Source organism: Hypanus sabinus, chromosome 3, assembly GCF_030144855.1.
Source record: "Hypanus sabinus isolate sHypSab1 chromosome 3, sHypSab1.hap1, whole genome shotgun sequence".
Taxonomy (NCBI): domain Eukaryota; kingdom Metazoa; phylum Chordata; class Chondrichthyes; order Myliobatiformes; family Dasyatidae; genus Hypanus; species Hypanus sabinus.
This window is the reverse complement of record NC_082708.1, coordinates 78,336,445-78,359,404: the sequence shown is the minus strand read 5'-3', so window position 1 is coordinate 78,359,404 and position 22,960 is coordinate 78,336,445. Positions and strand designations below refer to the sequence as shown.

General features: G+C 41.0%; 1 protein-coding gene across 1 annotated transcript in view; it reads right to left on the bottom strand.

The window, feature by feature from the left end:
• Positions 1-22,960, bottom strand: part of LOC132391478 (protein diaphanous homolog 3-like) — a 583,252-nt gene that overhangs the window by 240,312 nt on the left and 319,980 nt on the right. The window contains exon 21 of the mRNA XM_059964736.1: positions 6,873-7,112. Coding sequence (XP_059820719.1) covers positions 6,873-7,112 — 240 coding nt within the window. The remainder of the gene's footprint in view (positions 1-6,872; positions 7,113-22,960) is intronic.

The window sequence follows — 22,960 nt, the reverse complement described above, 5'->3', positions numbered from 1 at the left end:
GCTGCCTGACCTGTTGAGTTCCTCCAGCATTTTGTGTGTGCTCCAGATTTCCAGCATATGCACTCTTAGTTCTCTATTTAATGAATTCAACTGTTGTTACACAGTGGATTCCAGTTAATTGGGACACATCAAGTCCAATACATTTTAATTCAAATAAGCGTCTGCCACAATGAGCCAAAGTTTTATGGAAATAGTTAAAAAGGGATAAAAACAACAAACTGAGTAACAAATTACATATTTAAATGAAATACAGAACAAATCAGAACATTACCAATACTACTGCAGTAATATAAAACTGTGTACATATTAGGTCCTAATAATTATCGACAGAGGAATTCATCTGTGTTGCATCTTTTGACTGTAAAGCTGGATCTTAACAGTGATTAAATGCCTCAGACACACAGATCAGCTGTGAACTAGGAACTCTTGATATCTGGGATGCAGCCTCAAATCCTCTGTGGCTTACCATCTTAAAAACAAATAGAAACTGGCCTTAAGGTCCCTGAAAAATGCACTGGAGCTTTTCTTCATGACTTTCTACTCTTAAGTTCTTTGTCCTGTTTACTTCACAAACCCTTTCATCTTAAGTAACTCACTGTAGTTTATTGACTTGATTCAGCATCAGTACCCAGTGCTTTGTAAAATTTAACCACTTTCCACTTAAAGATCTTCTCTCTCTCAGATTGATTATTCCATTTGCTCAAACGCGTTTAGACTGGTAGAAGCAAATCATTCCCTAGTTACCTGATCATAACATCTCACAAACAAGAGAAAGTCTCAGATGCTGGAAATCCAAGCAACACACACAAAATACTGGAGAAACTCAGCAGCCCAGGCAGCATCTTTGAGAGGAATAAACAGTCGATGTTTTGGGCTGAGACCCTTTATCAGAAATGGAGAAAAAAAGATGAGGAGTCAGAGTTAGATGATCGGGGAGGGGAGGGAGGGAGAATCACAAGGTAATAGGTGAAATGGGAGGGGGGTGAAGTAAAGAGCTGAGAGTTGGATTGGTGAAAGAGATACAGGGCTGGAGAAGGGGGAATCTGATAGGAGAGGACAGAAGGCCATGGAAGAAAGAAAAAGGGGAAGAGTACCAGAGGGAGGTGATAGGCAAATAAGAAGGTAAGGTGAAAGAGGGAAATGGGAATAGGGAATAGTGAAGAAGAGGTGGGAGGGCATTATCGAAATGTTCACACCTTCAGGTCGAGGCTACCCAGACAGAATACAGGGTGTTGCTCCTCCGATACACCTTATATAGCTCCCCTCCCTCTGCATTCTAACTCTGACTCCTCATCTTTTTTCTCCAGTCCCAATGAAGAGTCTTGGCCTTATATGTTGACTCTCCGCCCAAAATGCTGACTATACTCTTTTCCATAGATGCTGCCTGGCCTGCTGAGTTCCTCTAGCACTTTGTGTGTGTTGATCATAACATTTCATCACTTTTAAGAACTCTATCAGATTATCCCCTTAACACTTACTACGTTTGGTGCTAAAAATATAATTAAAAAGGTACTAAATTATTCAAAGAGCCCCTTGAGGTTGTGAATGTGGGATATTGATATCACAGTGGAATTCTCCTGAACTTCTGCATGGACACACCTGATCTTTGGGTACGTGGACAGCTCAGAGTGAATTATGTGAGAAAGTCTATCCAATTTATAGATTCAGATGAGTAAAATGGATAATTTAATTTACAAGCTTATGCTCAACCTGCTTTATCAAGGTACCCTGCTGTGCCAGCACAGCCCAAGGAAGAAACAGGAAAATCTTCCCATGCTATGGAAATAAAACATGTCCACGGAGACTGAGTTAAATTATATTGGCTGATAGACTACAACATAAATTATTATCCACCATAACATATTCCACCTCTTTCAGATGAAATATTAAACTGATAGCTTGTTTCTTTTCAAAAGGATACCAAAAGGATCATTGGAAAAACAAGACATTTTCTCTCCTCTTGCTTCCATTGATAAGCTATTCCAATTTTATTTTATGCACTGAGGTAAAGATTAATGTGCACATGTAGACTGTGGGGTGAGGTCTTTGCATGATTGCATTTTCCTTTCCTTTTTCGGTGTAATCTCATGTCATGCACCTGCAAGATCTGGCCTGAAGCTCCCCCTGAAACATACTGCCAGCATGATTATCACTGAGATACCTCTTGCAAATAGTTTGCAGGTGTCCAATTTAGATCATGTAGTGATAACAAATACTTTTCAGCATGTGTAAACAGCCTCGAGGAAGCCCTGCAGTAGTGTGTGAGGTTTCTCATTTTAGTAGGAGTAGCCTTTCAAATGGTGTTTCAATAGAACATGCAAAATTATGGCAACATACTTGTTCTCTGTTGACTGCCAAACAACAGTTATTACTTGCAGGTCGCTAGTTCAGGTTATGTTACAAATGGTATGAACTATAGACACAAGTAAAATGACATGATAATTGTGCAATGGTCTAAGCCTGGCAACATGTGCACTGCAATTTGAAGCAGCTGGTTAACAGTTTGGAGTGGTACAATTTAAGCTGCATGTGAGATGCTCATCAATAAAACTGTTTCCCATCACGTAATGTTGGAAAAACATAACGTTCTTAAAATCAAATTTTCTAAGCAACTGTCATTTGCAATAGACAAGGCAATGTGGAATGCTGTGAGAGATGTAATTGGATGGATGATCAGTAAATTCAGTTTTTAGTTCGTACTAAAATACCAAATGAAATCTAATCGTTATTTGGTTGGGTTTTTAAAAAATTATTGTTTAGTGGGAAAAAAAGGCATGGGCTGTAATATCAGCATTGTCACTTACCGTAGATTCCGGACTACAGAGCGCCCCTGATTAAAAGCCGCACGCTCTAATTTTAGAAAGAAAATCAATTTTGTACTTGTACAAGCCGCACCGGATTTTAAGCCGCAGGTGTCCCACTTTGTAATATGAGATATTTACACAGAAAGATATTACACGTGAGGATTTTTTAACTTTTAATTAAATCCGTATGGTAACATAAACAAATATATATTGCAAATGTTTTTTTTCGAACAGTGCCTGTAACACAGCTACTTTTAAATATACATACGTATCGGTAACACACAAATTACGTTGCGTATACTTTTTTACTGAACAGTGCACAAACAACATTCCAATATCTCCTAACGACTGGTAAAAAAAATATATATACTGCAGCCTACCAGGAAAAGTTATTGATCGCCTTCTTCATCTTCCTCCTGCGCACTAAAACCATCAAAGTCCTTCAGTGTCCGAATTGAACAACCTCAGGATCTCGTCACTCAGTTCAGTCTCTTCGTTGTCGCTCTCACTTGAGCGCACGCGGTCCTCTTCCTCACGCAGCAGTCCAGCCTTTCGAAACCCGCTGGTGATGGTGGATGTTGTGACACGGCTCCACGCATTTAGGATCCACTGGCAGACTTGAGTTAAAGATGCTCTTCGCATGCGTCCTGTTTTGGTAAAGGATTTCTCGCCGCTCGTCATCCAAGCCTCCCACTCAACGCGCAGCGCCACTTTAAATGCCCGGTTCACGCTGATGTCCAGTGGCTGCAAATACTTCGTGGTGCCCCCAGGAATCACAGCTGGAATTGAGTTTGTACTCTTGATGGCAGCTTTCACTGAACTTTCATTGTCAGCCGCTTAAAAAATCACCATCGGTGGAAGCTTTAGTCCGGATGCTGTGCAGCTCAGAACACAAGTAAAATGCGTTCTCTCATGGCCACTTGTTTTCAGTGTGATGGACGAGTCACCTTTTTTATTAACAGTCTGAGTGAGAGGCAGGTCAAACGTCAAAGGTACTTCATCCATATTTATGATATCATCTGGCCCGATAGAATCCTCCGCTATCTTTGTTTGAGTGAATGTGCGGAAGTTAGCAAGCTTTTCCTCGTGGTCGGGAGGGAGCTGCTGACACAGAGTCGTGCGTACCCTGACGGACTGGCCTTTTTGTCTCATAAATCTAAAACACCACGATGGCCCACCTCTAAAATCTTCGATTTTCATTTTGGTGGCGATTGCTTTAGCTTTCAGTCTGATCTGCACGGTGGAAACACTGCAGCCGCCTGCTCTCTGTGTGTTAACCTAGTCTTCAAGAAAGTTTTCAAGTTCGGGCCATCTGCTATAATTACCTCTGAAAGCTTTTGTCGTCTTTTTGCATTGACTCAGTTCTTCACGCTGGCGTCTCCACCGTCTCAACATCGATTCATTTATGCCAAGATTATGTGCAGCAGCTCGATTTCCTTCTTCAACCGCCAGATTGATCGCCTTTAACTTAAAAGCTGCATCATATGCTTTTCTTCGAGTGTTTTCCATGTTGATGGGGTGAGTACAAATGACTGATTTACAATAATTTAATTGTGAAAGTGCGCTTGATTTATCATACAAATTCATTGGACCTCTGTGAACTACTCAACAATTTTATTGGTCTACTGTTACGAGGCAAAATGTTTTTGGCAGCATGAAAAAAAAACATGCATTAGCCGCACCGTAGTATAGGCCACAGTGTTCAAAGCGTGGGAAAAAAATAGCGGCTTATAGTCCGGAATTTACGGTAATTCACTGTGATTTTTGTGAGTAGATGGCTTAACATGCGATAAAATAAATTCTTTCTCTGTATTCTGGAAGCAGAATGTTACACATTTTAGTATGTTATGTTCATCTTGAGATTATATATTTAAAGAAAAATATTTATATGTTAATACTAAAGATATTTGAGAAATGGTTCCCCAACTGTTCATGATATAGTTAATTAATAAGGGATATAAGGTTCTTACAAATAGAAGTTCCAGAACAATCTGTACTAGATGAATGTTGTAGCAGGATGCTAATGATCACAACAGATTCAAATTTCAGTAGCACCTGAGGCTGAAGACACAAAGGGAATTGTGTACCTTTATAGATAAATGTGTGCCAAACTGCTCAAGATGGGGAGAGGTTATCAAATAAGGTGGATGGCTCACCTACTGCATGTGGTGCAATTTGCGACGTTTATTCATTTTTTCAGGACTTGGATGTTGCCGGCAATGCCAGCACTTATTGCTCATCTCTAATTGTCCTTGTATTCTTGAAGAATTGCTGATGAGGGCGTACTAGGATTAACGGTCCAGTGACGAAAACTGGGCCGCATATTTCCAATTAATATGGCATACACCTTGGATAGAAACCTGCAGGTGATAACGCACCCTTGTGTCTGCTACTCTAGACCTTTTTTGGTGGCAGAGTTTGCAGACTTGGGAAGTGCTGTCATAACAGTCCAACTGAGTGACGTTGGTGCATTCTGTGAATTGAATACACTGCAGATACTGTACACCAATTGTAAAAGGAATAAATATGTTGATTTGATGTTAGGATGCTCGTCAAACAGGTTGTTTTGTCTTAGTTAGTCAAATCTTTTGACAGCTACTAGTGCTGTATTCATCCAGGCAGATAGAGATAATTCAATGGTATTCCTGACTTGTGCCAAGCAGATAGATATCATCAGCTGAGTCACTCATTGCAGGATACGTAGCTTCTGACCAGCTCGTGCCACCACAATTTTTACGCGGCTGCTTAATGGTGAGACTAACAATATGAGGGGTGATTGAGAAGTTTGTGACCTAAGGTAGAAGGATTCAATTTTAGAAAACCAAGCACATTTATTTTTCAACATAGTCCCCTCCTATATTTACACACTTAGTCCAGTGGTCGTCGAGCATACGGATCTTGGACCTTTAGAATGTGTCCACAGCCGGGGTGATTGATAAGTTTGTGGCCTGAGGTAGAAGGAGGTGAGTTATACAGCTCTCGTTACATGCATGTGTAGTTCAACTCTGAGTGATTATGCAGAAAGTTTGAAGTTAATAACTCATTAGGAGTGATTGATAAGTTTGTGCATAAGGTAGGAGGAGATGAGTTATTAACTTCAAACTTTCTGCATAATCACACTAAAAGTTGAACTGCATGTGCATAATAAAACATGAAAACTTCCAAGAGTGATGAATGGTTTTTATAGGCACTGTTTATGTACTGTTTTAATGGCACAACAACTGTTGATGAGAGCTGATAAACTTCTCCACCCTAGGTGGAGAAATTCCTTTCATTAGGATGGAGGTTATAGATGAAGATATTAAGAAGATAAATTTTACATTTAATTCTTATATATTCTTTGTCTCTTTCTCTCACTCCTTTTTTCTTTCTAAAACTCCCTATACAATAATTTCACCCATGCAAATTCATACCTAATCTTAGTCTCACATATTTACATCTCAATCACTTCCACTGGTTAAAGATACACTATTTATAATGTTCACTGAGATTGTAAGGACTCTGTGATTTTAATACACCAATATCATTTTGCACTACCATTAAGGATGGATGTTTTGGAGAGAAAAGTGTATCTAATTACATATGCCCTGGTTACACATTATTATTTTTCGTAAACATGAACACTTGTAAATATACCTTTGAAAAGGAATTACTTATGCAGTACAAAACAGGATTACAGGTTTTTCATATTTCACAATGTGCCTGCTCTCAGAGCAAATACACTCTTAAAAACCCACTATTTTCCTGCAACTTATTCTCTTACTTCACCATAAACATAACCCTCCCTAAACCTATCACTCAATCACAATCCTCTTACAACTTAACAATTAACCTACCAGAACATCTTTAGTATACAATTGGAAAGCAGAGCACCAGGACAACACTCATATAGTCACATAGGAAACATATAAATTGAATGCAGACAGGACGAGAAGTGAAGCAGCAACATTGCCTACTGCTCCACTGTGCCATTCCATAATTTACTGACCTGATACATTTACTGTACGTGTTGTTGCATTTCAGAAATTACTCAGTTTAATTCAGATTTAAACTGAGCCATGGACTCACCTTGCACAGGAAGGTGATGTTGAAGCCATATGTTTGAGCATTACGAGACCCAGCATTCATGTAGTTTCCAATCAACAACACCAGCTCCAGCATCTTGCCAAAGTTCTTGCTCTTCTTTATCTCCTCACAAGCAGTAGTGACAGCCATAATGTCAGGTTTGATGTTATTTACCTGCTCTTCAAACTGAAGCTTGAATAAAATAGCATTCAGTCGTGGACGCAGCTTCTTGATGCTGCTCATCTGATCAGAAAGGGAAAAAATAGACATACTTACTGAGTTAGCTTCAGAACAAATGAATCTAATTGTAGTTTATCCACTGGTGTTAGCAATCTGTAGTAGAAATTTATATTTTAAATTTGAGATAAATGAATGCAGGAGTAAAAGACACTTGAGGAAGCAATTGAAATTCAATTTGTGGAGGAAATACCAACAGCTTATTTTACAATGACTAGTGTAGAAGTAATAAAAGACACAAACCGACTATAGATCAATTCAGTCAGCCAAAACACTAAATCATATAAAGTAATATGTGCTTATGACCCAGAGTAACAAAGCAATCAGAAAAGGGCGACATGGTAAACCTATTGGGTTATAAAGAGTTATTGCTGAGCTGGGAAAGAAAGGTTTTTATTGACTGGATAAAATTAAACAGGACATTGCTTATACAGAAATACAAAAGAATGAAGTTAATAATTTCAAATTAGGCAAAGTTTGAGCCTAAACTTAAATTTATAGCCTTCATTGAGAAAAGCTGGAGGGTTATAGCAGAACAATCCAAACCATTAAATATATATTCACAACCAGCCAGGGAAATGCAGGTTTAAACTTCCTTTAACTCAACTAAGATAAGGTAATCTACAGTTTATTATGAGTCATGCTATGCCTATTCTTATCTGATGTTGAGTCCTACTCTTTGCTATGTTCTCCCACATTAATTGCATTCCTTTTCAAACCGTGTTTATTAGACACATAGGAATCATGTTTCACATTTCCCATTAAAGGCTCATCATCCTTCAGGTTTGTTGCAGAATTGGTTGAAGTTCATTGGGAGGATTGGAGAGTACATACAAAACTCAATCAGAGTTTAGATAAGCAATATGGCCTTTTCATCCAAACTCTTTTCATTGATCCAATTCACAAATCTTGTTGGATTTCCAAATTAACATGAGCTGGAAGATAGGGTTTGCAGATGGCACTGAAAGAGGATTTGAATTAGGAAACCTATGTCAAGGGTCTTGCTCCTGCTTCCAACTCTCCAAAGAGAAATACCTCAGAAATCTTAGCCTCCAGCCACATATTGTGACAGATATCTGCCAGAAGTGAGGGTCATAGTCATCTTGAATCTTACAGCCTGCAAAACAATTCATGCTGCTAGTTGATAATATACAACACAACCAAAGTGCAGGAGGAACACAGTAGGCCAGGTAGCTTCTATGGAAAAGAGTACAGCTGGAGTTTTGGGCCAAGACCCTTCAGCAGGACTGCAGAAAAAAAGATGAAGAGTCAGAAGAAATGAAGAGGAAAACACAAGGTGAAACTGGGTGGAGGAGGGGTGAAGTTAAGAGCTGGGAAGTTGATTGGTGAAAGAGATGGAAAAGGGGGGAGATCTAATATGAGAGGACAGAAGGCCACGGAAGAAAGAAAAAGGGGGAGGAGCACCGGAGGGAAGTGATGGATGGGTAAGTAGATAAGGCTGGAGCTGGAAAAAGGGATGGAGAATAGAGAAGGGGGAGCATTACAGGAAATTTGAGAAATTGATGTTCATGTCATTAGGTTGAAGGTTACCCAGATGGCATATAAAATGTTGCTTCTCCAACCTTGGCAATTTACTTGCAAAACGTTTCGTCAGCAAGCGAGGAGACATCACCAGTACACTGTTGATTGTGGTGTGTCCTCTGAATGATTGGCCTTTATATACTTTTTGCTCAGCTGATTGCATGTCATTTTGGAAACTCAATTGTGACGTGGGGAGGAAATCTCATTGCTGTGTGGCAAACTTCATGCATTGTGATTTGGAATTTTGCCCACACCAGCTCATAAATAGCATCGAGGTCTACCCATTTGTTTACAGAATTGTTTGTGGAAAACCACACTTCTAGGAATACTCTTGCATGTGTGCCATGTGTTTGCTTGCACCGTGACTTTCACTGATGCCCAGTTAAATTTGTGCCCCTCTCTACCTTCGTGGGCAGAGACTACCGAGAGCTGGTCACACTGCTTTACAGCCAGTTGATGTTCATGGATCCTTGTGGATAACTTTCTCCCAGTTTGGCCGAAGTAATATTTGCTGCGGTCCTCAATCCTTTTTATGAGTTGATGTAGATAAAATTCCAGACCACAATGCACAAAGTTCACCACACAGCCAATCAGTTGATTAAAATTTGTATGAAGTCCAAGCATTCAGAGAGCACATCACAATCTACAGCGCACTGATGATGTCTCCTCACATGGTGATGAAATGTTTCCAAGCAAATTGCCAAGATCGGAGAACTCAATCCAACCATCAACCACCCAAGGGACACATCTTCTGAATTATGCTCATTTCATTTTGCAGTATGTTGTCCAATATGGGACTTAATGGATACTGTATAAGCCACTCTACTTTTGAATACTATCTTTATCCTAGATGCTTCAGTCCAGGAAAATAGACTCACAAACTTTATGTGCTTCATCCTCTGTCAAAAACTAAGTTTTAATGAAGTTATCATTCAGTCTTGTAAAGCAATATACACAACCATCTCCTCATCGATAATCACTATGTTTCACCAACTCCAAATATATTTATCCAGTGTTTCAGGTGCAATTACACAAGATCTTACAGCTTTCAAGCAATTACCTTAATCTTATACACAGACCATAAATAACTAAGAAAACAATTTGTTGTCATCCCAATTTTTTGTTGTGTTCATTTCTCCTTCTTTGAGTGTCCATTAGTTTCAAAATTGACTGGCTTCTATTTCAATTCAGTGATGAGACCAATGTGGGAACTGCAAACTCTGCTACACCAGGGACAGGAGATACCTGACAGAGCAAGAAAGGTCTCCTCCTATGTACACAGCACTTCTGTCTGCCCTTGATGTATATATGAGACCATCTTATTTGTTCCTTCTCCACGTTAAATGGTCGTAACTGATAATGAGTTTGATTCATAATCATAAGTCAAAAGGGATGCTACATTATTTCAAAACTGCTTCAAGAAAACCTTTCAATCATTTCCCCTGTCTACCTAATATTCTTATTCCAATGGACACAAAATAAAGAGTCTGTTATATGATCTAGTCAGGTATATGAGTGATAGGATCGGTCTATCAGAATTAATTTAATATAATTAAGGTCCCAATGCTGGGAAAGAAGATTAACGTTGGCTTTCTTATTCTGCCAATGGATTTGGAGAAATTTACTGAGACAACATTGGTGATTTCTCTCCAATACTTTAGCATCCAGGTTTCAGAGGGGAAGGAATGACCACAAGCCTGAAGTTCAGAAACTAAAGTATTTATTTTCTCAGATGTTAAAGATTATGCTGGCATATTTGAGGTGGTGACTTCATCATTCTTATGGACAGGTATTTCATAACTTCATTCTTGAAAAGTCATATCCTTAGTATCTCAAGAACTTCAAATACAATAATATTACTCACTAAATTGCAATGAATGTAACTTTTATTTGTGCATCGTTGCTCAAAATTTAACTGCTCCCAGGAAGAATTTTAGCTTATTAATAGAAAGCCCAAAACATGCATTCTGAGGACAAAAGTCCAGAGCTGGTCATAGCACCATAGACTAGTCAAACTAAAGCTTTGTGCAGTAGCAGATTAACTTGTAATTTCAATTATTTCTCTGAGTCATTTATTTATTATCTCTCACACTTCTACATCAGCATTGTTTATTCTGCTTATGCTGTTATCTTTTGTTAATGGATGGAAAGTAGAGCAGCCAGAAGAATCCACATGGTCCCAGGAGGAGTGCAAACTCCACAGAGCCAGCAATTACGATCATGTTTGAACTCAGGTCCCTGGGGCTGAGAGGTTACAACACTAATTGCTGTGCCACCACTTTGCCCAAGACCAGCATTCCAAAGCTACTACTAATAATTTTCTGAGTCTGCTTCTATACAGCTGCTTACAAATAACTTAATATGACCCAGTATAGAACCTTATTAATCACAGCCTGCTAATTCAAGTACCTTCCTGTTATCCTTGTCTACTGGTACCAAATATACTTATCCAAGTTGAACACTAAAGGTAAGTAAACTCAAACTTACAGCACTTGGTGGGAGATCACCCAGGCAAAGTTCTCAGTCACAGAAAACGACAGCAAGCAGGCTCTTCTGCAATTCACTAGCTACAAGCCCCAGTCAGAGAGGCAACCATCTACTAACTTTCTGGCTTCTCACACAAAGCTTATGTCTGATCCAATTTACTACCTCATCCTACCAAGTGACCGAACCTTCTTGACCAACCTCCCATGCAGAATATTATCAAATGCCTCACTGAAGTCCATATAGACAACATCCACTGCTTTGCCTTTGTCAACTTTCCTGGTAAATTCCTCAAAAAACTCTATAAGTGTGGTTAGACACAACCTACCATGTACAAAACCATGCAGACTATTCATATCAGTCCTTGTCTATCAAAATAGTCATTTATCCGATCACTTAAGATACCTTCAAGTAACTTTCCCACTACTGATATCCGCCTTACTGGCCTATAATTTCCTGGTTTATTTTTAGAGTCTTTCTTAAACAGTGGAACAACATTAGCTATCCTTCAATCCTCCAGAAGCTCACCTGTCCCTAAGGATGATTTAAATATCTCTGCTGGGACCCTGGCAATTTCTGCACTTTCCTCCCACATGGTCCAAGGGATCACTTTGTCAGGCCCTAGGGACTTGTCCACCCAAATTTGCCTCAAGACGTCATGCGCCTCCTCCTCTGTAATCTATATAGGATCTATAGCATCACTGCTACTTTGCCTCACTTCTATAGACTCTGTGCCTGTCTCTCGAGCAAATACAGATGGAAAGAAACCCATTCAACATCTCTTTGGCTCCATGCATAGATGACCATTTTGAACTCCAGAGAGCCAATTTTGTCCCTTACAATTCTTTTGCTCTTAACATAACTGTACAAGCCCTTAGGATTCTCCTTCACCTTGTCTGCAAGGGCAACCTCGTGACTCCTTTTGGTCCTCCTGATTAAGTGTTTCTTAAATGTTCTCATGCATTTCTTATACTCTAGTTAAAAATCACCTACTATCAGAAAATCCCATGTTTCTTGCAATAGTCTGTGATCTCACTACAAATTTGGTTCTCTAAATCTCACAGTCTACAATAGAGTCCCATTAACAGTCATACCTTTCTTATTCCTCAGTTCCAACTGTAAGGCCTCACTAGACAAGCTCTACATTCATTTCTGACTGAGCACTGGCAGGACATTTTCCCTGACTAGCAATGCCATCTCTCTGCCTTTCATCCCTCCCTCTCTACAATATCTCAAACAATGAAATCCCAGAATACTGAGCTGCCAGTCCAGCCCCTCCTGTGACCAAGCCTCACTAATTGTTCATCCACAGCTGGCCTGGATGGAGTCCCCAGCCATGTTGTTAGACTGTGTGCAGATCATCTGCCAAGGTATTTTCAGACATATGTAACCTCTTCCTGCTTCAATCTAAGGTTCCCAGCTACTTTTAAGAAGACCACTATCATACTGGTACCAAAGTAAAGTAAGGTAACATGCCTGAATGCGGCAAGAAACTGATCATGGCACACAATAACTTCAGTCTCCCATACAAACTCGACCAACTGCAATTCATCTAAAGCCAGAATAGATCCACAGCACACAACACCGTCCTCATCCTTCACTCATCTCTGGAGTATCTGGACATCTATGTAAACTACTGCCTATTGAATTTAGTCCCAAAATTCCAAGCAAATTCATCTCCACTCCTAGGTCTGGGACTCAACAATTCACTTTATAACAGGATCCTTGAATTCCTGACGAACAGACCACAATCAGCAATGATAGGCAGCAAACACCTCCACCAGGATTATCCTGAACGCTGGTGCCCTTCAACCCCTGATTTTACTCACTATACACTCATAAATGGTGGCCAGATTCCCCATTGACAAGTTTGCAATAAAATGATAAGTGGGTGAAATCTTAAATGAGTTGGAGTTCAGGAAAGAGATAGACAGCATACCAGCATGGTTTTCCTCAATATCAGCTGGTCATTTATTCACAAAGAGTGGCAGGGAGGTAATGGTGTAGTACAACCTTCTGTTCACATTAGTGGTGTGGAGCAAGAGGGCTAAGAAATTCAAATTTCTGAGAATGAATTTCACAATAGCCTGTCCTGGTCCAACTCTAGCCAAAAAGAGAATAGTAGTACTTTTCCTTCCTCGGGAAGCTAAACAAATTCAGCACACCCCATTTAACGTTTACCAATTTTTACAGATGCACCATAGAAAACATCTGATCCAGTTGCATCATTGCTTGGCATGGCAACTGCTCTGCCCAAGACCACAAGAAACTGCAGAGAATTGTGGACACAGCTCAGCACATTACGATAACCAGCCTCTCTTCCATGGTCTAGATTTCTTGCAGCCTCAATAAAGAACAAACAATCTAAAACCCCTGTCCACCCCAGACATTCTCTCTTCTCCACCCCTCTGCCCTCAGATAGAAGATGCAAAGGCCTAGATACATGCCCTACCAGGCTCAAAGAAAGCTGTTCTTAAAGAATGATCCAATATTATGATAAGATGGACTTTTGCCCTTATAATTTACCTCACATTGGCCTTCACATCTTGTTGTCTACAGTAGCTACAATGTACTTTCTCTGTAACCCTTGATTCCACATTCTGTTATTGCTTTTGCCTTGTTCTACCTCTATGTACTGATACTGATGCAAAAAAAAAATTCTTCATGGTATCTTGGTACATTTGACAACAATAAAGTGATTTACCGTTAATTTCATGAAATATTGCTCTGAGAATATCAGAAAACACTTTTAAGAACTCATTCTCTGGATTACTTTTCCAGTTTGATACATCCACTCTGAATGAAGGTTTGAGTCCCAATGATGAATGAATGATCTTTATTAAAACCTGTCAATTTTCAGAATACTTGTCTCTCCAAGAGCATTAATGATATTTTGAACTCCGGTTGGCTATTCCAACACCTTGACTATCTGAACTGATCCTGCTTTCTGATCTTGTTATTAAAGATCATTCCTTCTTTGGGCTCTTATATACTTAAATATACTGTGAGAGCTACCAAATCCAGAGACCCTCACTCTTCCAGTTCCATTTTATTACTGCTATCTCAAGATTAAGTTTGATTTTGGTCACTATGCTTTACTGAGTATCAGTGTCGGTGCGGGCAGCGGAGCGAGAGTAAGGAGTGCTCGTGATCGATAGACGACTGGAGATTGGAGGATCAGCCGTTGTAAGTAGGCTGAGACCCTCGGACCTACCTGGAGAGTACCTGAGGAGGAAGGTAAAACTGCGCAGGCCTGGGTGACGTCAGCAGCGAGTGCGGGCTTTAAAAAGAGGCCCACTTTCAGGAGCGGGCAGTGTCGGTGCGGGCAGCGGAGTGCGTGGGAGCAGAGTGCTGGGCTTTGGCTCAGCGGGCTTCGGCGCAAGTGAGAGGAAATCAGTGAGCCTGAGTACATGCTTGCTGAGGTAAAAAGGTAAGGTCAGTAGGTTCTTTTTTCATTTATTCTGACTAATCTGGGATCAGGTAATGGGGGAGACAGTCAGAGCAATGGTGTGCTCCGTATGCAGTATGGGGGAAGTCAGGGTCAACACAGTTGTCCCTGATGACCATACCTGCAAAAGGTGCATCCAGCTGCTGCTCCTATCAGACCGAGTTAGGGAATTGGAGCAGAAGCTGGATGAACTACGGATCATTCGGGAGGCAGAGGCAGAGATAGATATGAGTTATCGGGAGGTAGTCACACCAAAAAGTCAGGAGGTAGGCAAATGGGTGACGGTCAAGAGAGGCAGGGGGAGCAGACAGAGAGAGCAGAGCACCCCTGTGGCATTCCCATCAACAATAAGTATACCGTTTTGGATACTGTTGGTGAGGATGACCTACCAGGAACAAGTTGCAGTGGTCCTGTCTCTGGCACTGAGGTTGGACCCTCGACTAGGAAGGGGAGGAGGGAAGAGAAAAGAGCAGCAGTGATAGGGGATTCTATAGTCAGGGGGGCGGATAGGAAATTTTGTGGGGAAGATCGGGAGTCTTGGATGGTATGTTGCTTCCCTGGTGCCGGGGTCTGAGACATCTCAGATCGGGTGCAGGTTATTCTCGAGAGGGAGGGCAAGAAGCCAGATGTTGTGGTCTATGTAGGGACCAACGATGTGGGTAGGATGAGTGAGGGGGTCCTGCGTAGGGAGTTCAGGGAGTTAGGTGCGAAGCTGAAGAGCAGGACCTCCAGGGTAACAATCTCAGGATTGCTACCTGTGCCACATGCGATGAGGCAAGGAACAGAAAGATTATACAGATTAATATGTGGGTGAGAGGATGGTATAGGAGGGAGGGCTTCAGGTTTTTAGGTAATTAGGCTTTGTTCCAGGGAAGGTGGGATCTGTTCTGAAGGGACGGTTTACACCTGAACTGAAGCGGTACTAACATTCTTGCAGGGAAGTTTGCTAGTGCTTCTTGGGGGTGGTTTAAACTAAATTTGCAGGCAGCGGGGATCTAGAATGAGAGAGGGGATAGCGAGATGAAGAACAAAGGACAGGTGGAGACTACACAGTTCCGGAATATTAAGTGTGTAGTAGAGAAAGGAGAGGCGGAACAAGTGATAGGGAGGACACTTGTACAGAGAGATGGTGGAGTTGAAACATGTGTTGAAAGAATAAGTAAATGTAGGAAGGACAACAAAATTCTAGGGGTGTATAGCCCGATGGGAGTTCGGGGAGCTGGGTTAAGCAGAATAGGCAGAGATTCAAACAGAGAGAGGAGAAATGGGCTAAAAATTTTATATCTGAATGCACGAAGTGTCAGAAATAAGGAGAATGAGCTTGAAGCTCAGGTGCAAATGGGTAACTATGATGTTGTTGGGATAACAGAGACATGGCTGCAGGGGGATCAGACCTGGGAAATGAATATACAAGGGTATACGTGCTATTGTAGGGACAGAAATGTGGGCAGAGGGGGTGGGGTGGCCCTGTTGGTGAGGAATGAGATTCAGTCCTTTGCAAGGGGGGGCGGGGGGGTTGGGAACATAGGATCAGGAGAAGTGGAGTCTGTGTGGATAGAATTGAGGAACAGTAAGGGCAAAAGGACCCTAATGGGTGTTGTCTATAGGCCACCAAACAGTAGCATGGATATTGGGTGCAAGTTGAATAGGAAGTTAACATTGGCAAGTGGCAAAGGTAATGTTGCAGTAGTTATGGGGGATTTCAACATGCAGGTGAACTGGGAGAATCAGGTTGGTGCTGGATAGGGAGTTTGTAGAGTGCCTGCCGGATGCAATCTTGGAACAGCTTGTACAAGAGCCGACTAGGGAGAAGGCTATTCTGGATTTAGTGTTATGTAATGAACAGGATTTGATAAGCGATCTTAAAGTAAAGGAGCCATTAGGAGGTAGTGATCATAATATGATAAGTTTTTATCTGCAATTTGAGAAGGATAAGGGCAGCACGGAGGTGTCAGTGTTGCAGTTGAAAAAAGGAGACTATGGAGCCATGAGGTGGGAGCTGGCCAAAGTTAACTGGACGGATATCCAAGCAGGAAGACAGTGGAACAGCAATGGCAGGTTTTCATGGGAATAATGCACAAGGTGCAAAATCAGTTCATCCCCTGGAGAAGGAAGGATTCAAAGGGGGGAAGGGACTACAGTGGTTGTCAAAGTAAGTCAGAGATTGCATAGCATTAAAAAAAAGGAAGTATGACAGAGCTAAGGTGAGTGGGAGGACAGATGATTGGGAAATTTTTTAAGGAACAACAGAACTTAACTAAAAAGGCAATATGGGGAGAAAAAATCAGGTACGAATGCAAGCTAGCCAGGAATATAAAGGAGGATAGCAAAAGCTTTTTTAGGTATGTGAAGAGAAAGAAGATAGTTAAGAACAATGTTGGGCCCCTGAAGAATGAATTGGGTGAAATTGTTATGGGAAACAGAGAAATGGCAGAAGAATTTAATAAGTACTTTAGATCTGTCTTCACTAAGGAAGACACAAGCAATCTTCCAGATGTATGGATGGGCCAAGGACATAGGGTTACGGAGGAAATGAAACAGATTGACATTAGGAAGGAAACGGTGATGAGTAGACTGAGGTGACTGAAGGCTGACAAATCCAAAGGTCCAGATGGTCTGCATCCTAGGGTACTAAAGGAGGTGGCCCTGGAAATTACAGATGCACTGGTAATCATTTTCCAATGTTCCTTAGATTCAGGTTCAGTTCCTGAGGATTGGAGAATGGCTAATGTTATCCCACTTTTTAAGAAAGGAGGGAGGGAGAAAACAGAGAACTATCGACCTGTCAGCCTAACATCAGTAGTGGGGAAGATGCTAGAGCCCATTATTAAAGATGAAATAGTGGCATATCTAGATCGCAGTGATAGGATTGGGCCAAGCCAGTCTGGATTTACCAAGGGTAAATCATGCTTGACTAATCTATTGGAGTTTTTTGAGGATGTAACCAGGAAGTTAGACGGGGGAGATCCAGTGGATGTAGTGTACCTCGATTTTCAGAAGGCATTTGATAAGGTCCCACATAGGAAATTGGTGGGTAAAATCAAAGCTCATGGCATTGGGGGGAAGATATTGACATGGATAGAAAACTGGTTGGCAGATAGAAAACTAAGGGTAACGGTGAATAGGTGTTTCTCAGAATGGCAGGTGGTGACTAGTGGGGTGCTATAGGGCTCGGTATTGGGACCACAGCTGTTTACGATTTACGTCAACGATTTGGATGAAGGCACTGAGAATAATATCAGCAAGTTTGCTGATGAAACTAAGCTGGGTGGCAGTGTGGCATGTGATGAGGATGTCAGGAGAATTCAGGGTGACTTGGATAGGCTGGGTGAGTGGGCAGATACTTGGCAGATGACGTTTAATGTGAATAAGTGTGAGGTTATCCACTTTGGGATTAAGAACAGGAAGGTAGATTATTATCTGAACAGTGTAAAGTTAGGTAAGGGAGAAATACAAAGAGATCTAGGAGTCCTTATCCATCAGTCACTGAAGGTGAATGAGCAAGTGCAGCAGGCAGTGAAGAAGGCTAATGGAATGTTGGCCTTTATTACAAAGGGAATTGAGTACAAGAGCAAGGAAATCCTCTTGCATTTGTACAGGGCCCTGGTGAGACCATACATGGAGTATTGTGTACAGTTTTGGTCTCCAGGGTTAAGGAAGGACATCCTGGCTGTAGAGGAAGTGCAGCGTAGATTCACGAGGTTAATTCCTGGGATGTCTGGACTGTCTTACACAGAGAGGTTAGAGAGACTGGGCTTGTACACGCTGGAATTAAGGAGATTGAGAGGGGATCTGATTGCAACATATCAGATTATTAAGGGATTGGACAAGATAGAGGCAGAAAATATGTTCCAGATGCTGGGAGAGTCCAGTACCAGAGGGCATGGTTTGAGGATAAGGGGTAGATCATTTAGGACAGGGTTAAGGAAAAACTTCTTCTCCCAGAGAATTGTGGGCGTCTGGAATTCACTGCCTCGGAAGGTAGTGAAGGCCAATTCTCTGGATGCTTTCAAGAAGGAGCTAGATAGGTATCTTATGGATAGGGGAATCAAGAGATATGGGGACAAGGCAGGAACCAGGTATTGATAGTAGTTGATCAGCCATGATCTCAAAATGGTGGTGCAGGCTCGAAGGGCCAAATGGTCTACTTCTGCACCTATTGTCTATTGTCTATATTGCATAGGACAATGTTGGCGGGGGAGGGGGGGGATCTACCAGGGGAAAGCCACAGTGACCAGGTCTCTGGTACTGAGTCTGCCTTTCTGGCTCAGTAGGGCATGAAAGAGAAGAGGAATGTAGTGGTGATAGGGGGTTTCCATAGTTAGAGAAGCAAACAGGAGATTCTGTTGGCATGACAAAGAGGACCAGATTATATACTGCCTCCCTGAATCAGGGATGTCTCAAATAGAGTCCACAGCATTCTGAAGGGGGAGGGAGAGCAGGTGTGCTACATATTGGTACCAACACTAGAGGTAGGGAAAGGGATGAGGTCCTGAAGAGAAAATACAGGAAGCTAGGTCAGAAGCAAAAAATCAAGACCTCAAGGGTAACAATCTTTGGATTGCTGCTTGTGTCATGCACCAGTGAGGGTAACAATAATGTGTGGGGCTGAGGAATTGTGTAGGGGACAAAGTTACAGATCCCTGAAACTTTGGGATCACTTCTGAGTACAAAAAGGACAGGATACACCTGATCTTGAGGGGGAAGCAGTATCCTTTGCAGGCAGATTTGCTAGAGCTGTTGGGGAGGGTGTAAACTAATTTGCCAGGGGATAGAAGCCAGAATAATAGGGGAGAGGAAGCGCAGTTGTCATACAAGTAGATGCAGCATGTAGTGCAGCGGCTCCCAATCTGGGACTCATGGACCCTTCGGTTAATGGTAGGGGTCCATGGTATAAAGAAAGGTTGGGAACTCTTGGAGTAGTGAGACTGTGAGGAAGGATAGGAAACTGATAGAGAAAAATTGCAGTCAGTGGGAAGGGTTGATGTGTGTATTTAAACTAAATAGTGGTGGGGGGGGGATGTTCAGTTTAGAAAGGTGACAAGGTAAAAGGGAAGGGGAGTGCAGGATGCACTCACAGTGGTTCACGAGCAAGATGGTGCATTCTGCAAACTACGCAGAGTACTAAATATACCTCTTGAATAATTCTCACTGCAATCTGCAGTAATGAACTTTAAAATCAACTTAATAATCTATAGATTTCACGATCCTGTGAAGGTCTCGGCAGACCAAGCAAGTACAGTATTTTTAAGCCGGCAAAGGTTCACTACCATGGCCAGAAGCGAGACAGGAATGGAATCTCCAAGCCAGAGTGAAACACAGAGAGCTGAGAACCCCCCCCCCCCCTCTACCTATAACCTTGTTCGCAAATGTGCAGTGGATGGAGAACAAAATTGAGGTCCTGTGGACACCCAGGTCATACTTTCTTCTCCCTGTTGTCATTACAAAGGAGGTAAAGCCTCAGGACTCACACCACCAGGTTCAGAAACAGTTACTACCCCTCAACCATCAGGCTCTTGAACCAAAGGGGGTAACTGCACTCAATTTTACTTGCCCCTTGTTGAAATATTCCCACAAACCATGGACTCACTTTCAAGTATTCTTCATCTCATGTTCTCAGTATTAATTGCATATTTATTTATTATTATTAATTCTTCCTTTTATATTTGCACAGTTTGATGTCTTCTACACTCTGTTTGAACACCCAAGTTGGGCGGTCTTTCATTGACTCTGTTATGGTTATTATTGTATAGACTTAATGAACGTGGCCAGCAGAAAATGAATCATGGGGTTGTATATGTTAACATATACTTACTTTGATTATAAAATTCACTTTGAAGTTTGAGGATAGGTTATGAACATTTTCATAATAAATAAAAAAAACAAAAAATTTAGAATGGGATAAGAATTTCACTTCCAGTAATATGAAGGCAAAATTCTGGTACTTCTGGTAACATGGATGAATACAGGACTGAAGGTGTTATTGTTGAATGCTCGCAGTATATGGAATAAGGTAGATGATTTTGTATAAAAAAGGATGTGTTGCACCTGAACCCAAAGGGGACCTATACCTTTGCAAGCAGCTTTGTTAGAGCAATTAAGGAGGCTGTAAACTAATTTGGTCGGGGAATGGAAACCAGTGACATAGAGCCAAGAATGAGACAGTTGGTATACAACTAGATGCAGTGTGCAGTGAGACCATGAGGAAGGACGATGGGACAAAATTGCAGTCAGTGGGATGTGCTTAAGTGTAACGTGGGACAAAATTGAAAAGGGTAATAAATACAGGACTGAAGGTGTTATATTTGAACGCACGTAGTATACAGAACAAGGTAGATGATCTTGTGATGCAATTAGAAATTGGCAGGTATGACACTGTGGGCATCACTGAGCCGTGGCTGAAAGAAGATCATAGTTGGGAGCCTAACATCCAAGGATACACCTTCTATCAAAAGGACAGGCAAGTAGTCAGGAAAGGTGGGGTGGTTCTGTTCGTAAAAGATTAAATCAAATCCTTAAGACTTAATAGTAGGATTAAAAGCAGAAAATCTTTGTGGGTACAGTTAAGAAACTGCAAGGGTAAAAAGACTCAGGATATTGCATACAAATCACAATAGAAGATAGAAAAGATGCAATGTGGCAATAGTCATGTGGAGGATTCAATATGGAGGTAGATTGGAAAAATAAGATTGGTGCTGGATCCCAAGAGAAAGAATCTGGAGAATGTTGATCCAATGGCTTTTCAGAGCAATCTGTGGTTGAGCCCACTAGTTTCATAAATACTATTTGGTAAGTTCAATGGCTTCGTAATGCTTTTCCATTCATTGATCAAAATAAAAGATCAGCTTGGGACAGTGGGAAATAAGCAGGGGAAAGAATACCTTTTAAAAAAAAAAAAAAAAATTCCTCCTATAAGGAGAAAAAAAGTACTTAGCCTTAGGTAGAATAATGTATTATGTAGGATCACAGGAATTTCATAACGAAATTTGAATAAAAGACTCAACAATGAAAGTATTTTCAGTTTAAACTCCCACATACATTAATTGGAACAGTTGGTAATGTCCTGCTGCTCCACTGGCCACATAATTATAGCTGTCTCCACTGCCACCCACTGGTAAGAAATTCAATGACTACTGCAATATTCTTGTAAAAAATTTGTAAATATTACATCTTATTCAGATAGGTGTACCCTACCTTTTAAAGAAAGAACAAGCAATATTCACTGTTAAATAGCAATTAGATTTTGAGATGACTGTAAAAGCATGCCTTATAATTCTTTCAAATGCATTTAAATGGAAAATCCTGCCTCTCCAGCACTTCACATGCTTTTCTCTCAGTAAGGCAACATGTACAAGGCCCCCACAGACCAACTGAGTCACTAGGTTTCTTTCATGCTTCATTCAGGTGCCTCTGCCATTTCCCTTTCCTTAATTTTAACCTTCATCCATCCTGGAGCATTAACTTGGATTTCTACAAAAGCTTTAATGTAGTATAATATCCCCCAAGATGCCATCATGTCCAAGTTGGGTCTACATCCACTGCAATTTGTCTCCTTTTTCATAAGTGCTCTTCTAATTTATCTTGCCCACTCTTAAAATCACTTTCAAGTTGTTTCAAATGTTAATTCCCTTCTAGATGAATACTCCCTCTCCTCTTTAAACCTGCTGTCACCACTCGTCAAAATTGCTTCAATCCAGAGACATATTTCCTTTTAAGTTCAGTCAAGCTCCTTATGCCTTTTTCAATTAATGAATAATTTGGTATAATTTAATAATTGAATCTATTTCAGCCTAATAGCTATATACTTTATGGCACATTAAAAGGTACTGTTTCAGTGCTGCTCAGGATCCTGCCACATCTATTTTTCTACTGATGACTGCATCGGTGCTGCTTCTTGGTTTCATCACCTTCATTACCAACCTGTCCACACTTTTGTTTAGTCCATCTCTGGCCCTTCCCTTGCTTTCTTACTCCTCTGTCTTTATCTCAGAGAACTGGTTTGCAATATCTCTTGCGTCCACCCTAACATATACCCGGTACATTCCTTTTGATCTCTTCATCATTCTCCTTTCCTGTAGCTGTACCAACTTTTCCTGTAATGATCAAAGGTCACTGATCTGATATGGTAAACAAATTTCTCTCTACACAGCCAGTGCCAGACCTCTTGAACACTGCCTGTATTTTCTGGTTTGGCTTCATATTTCCAGCATTTGCAGCAGTTATTGTCTTCAACCTGCTCTTCATAGCTCCAGCTCAAAACATCTTCTACGTTTTCATTTATTCAAAAAAGAACAGAAAGCAAGAAGCCTAACTTATGTTCACTAAATTGTTAAACAAATCACCACACAAATGATGATTGATTCTATCACTTTGCATTGTG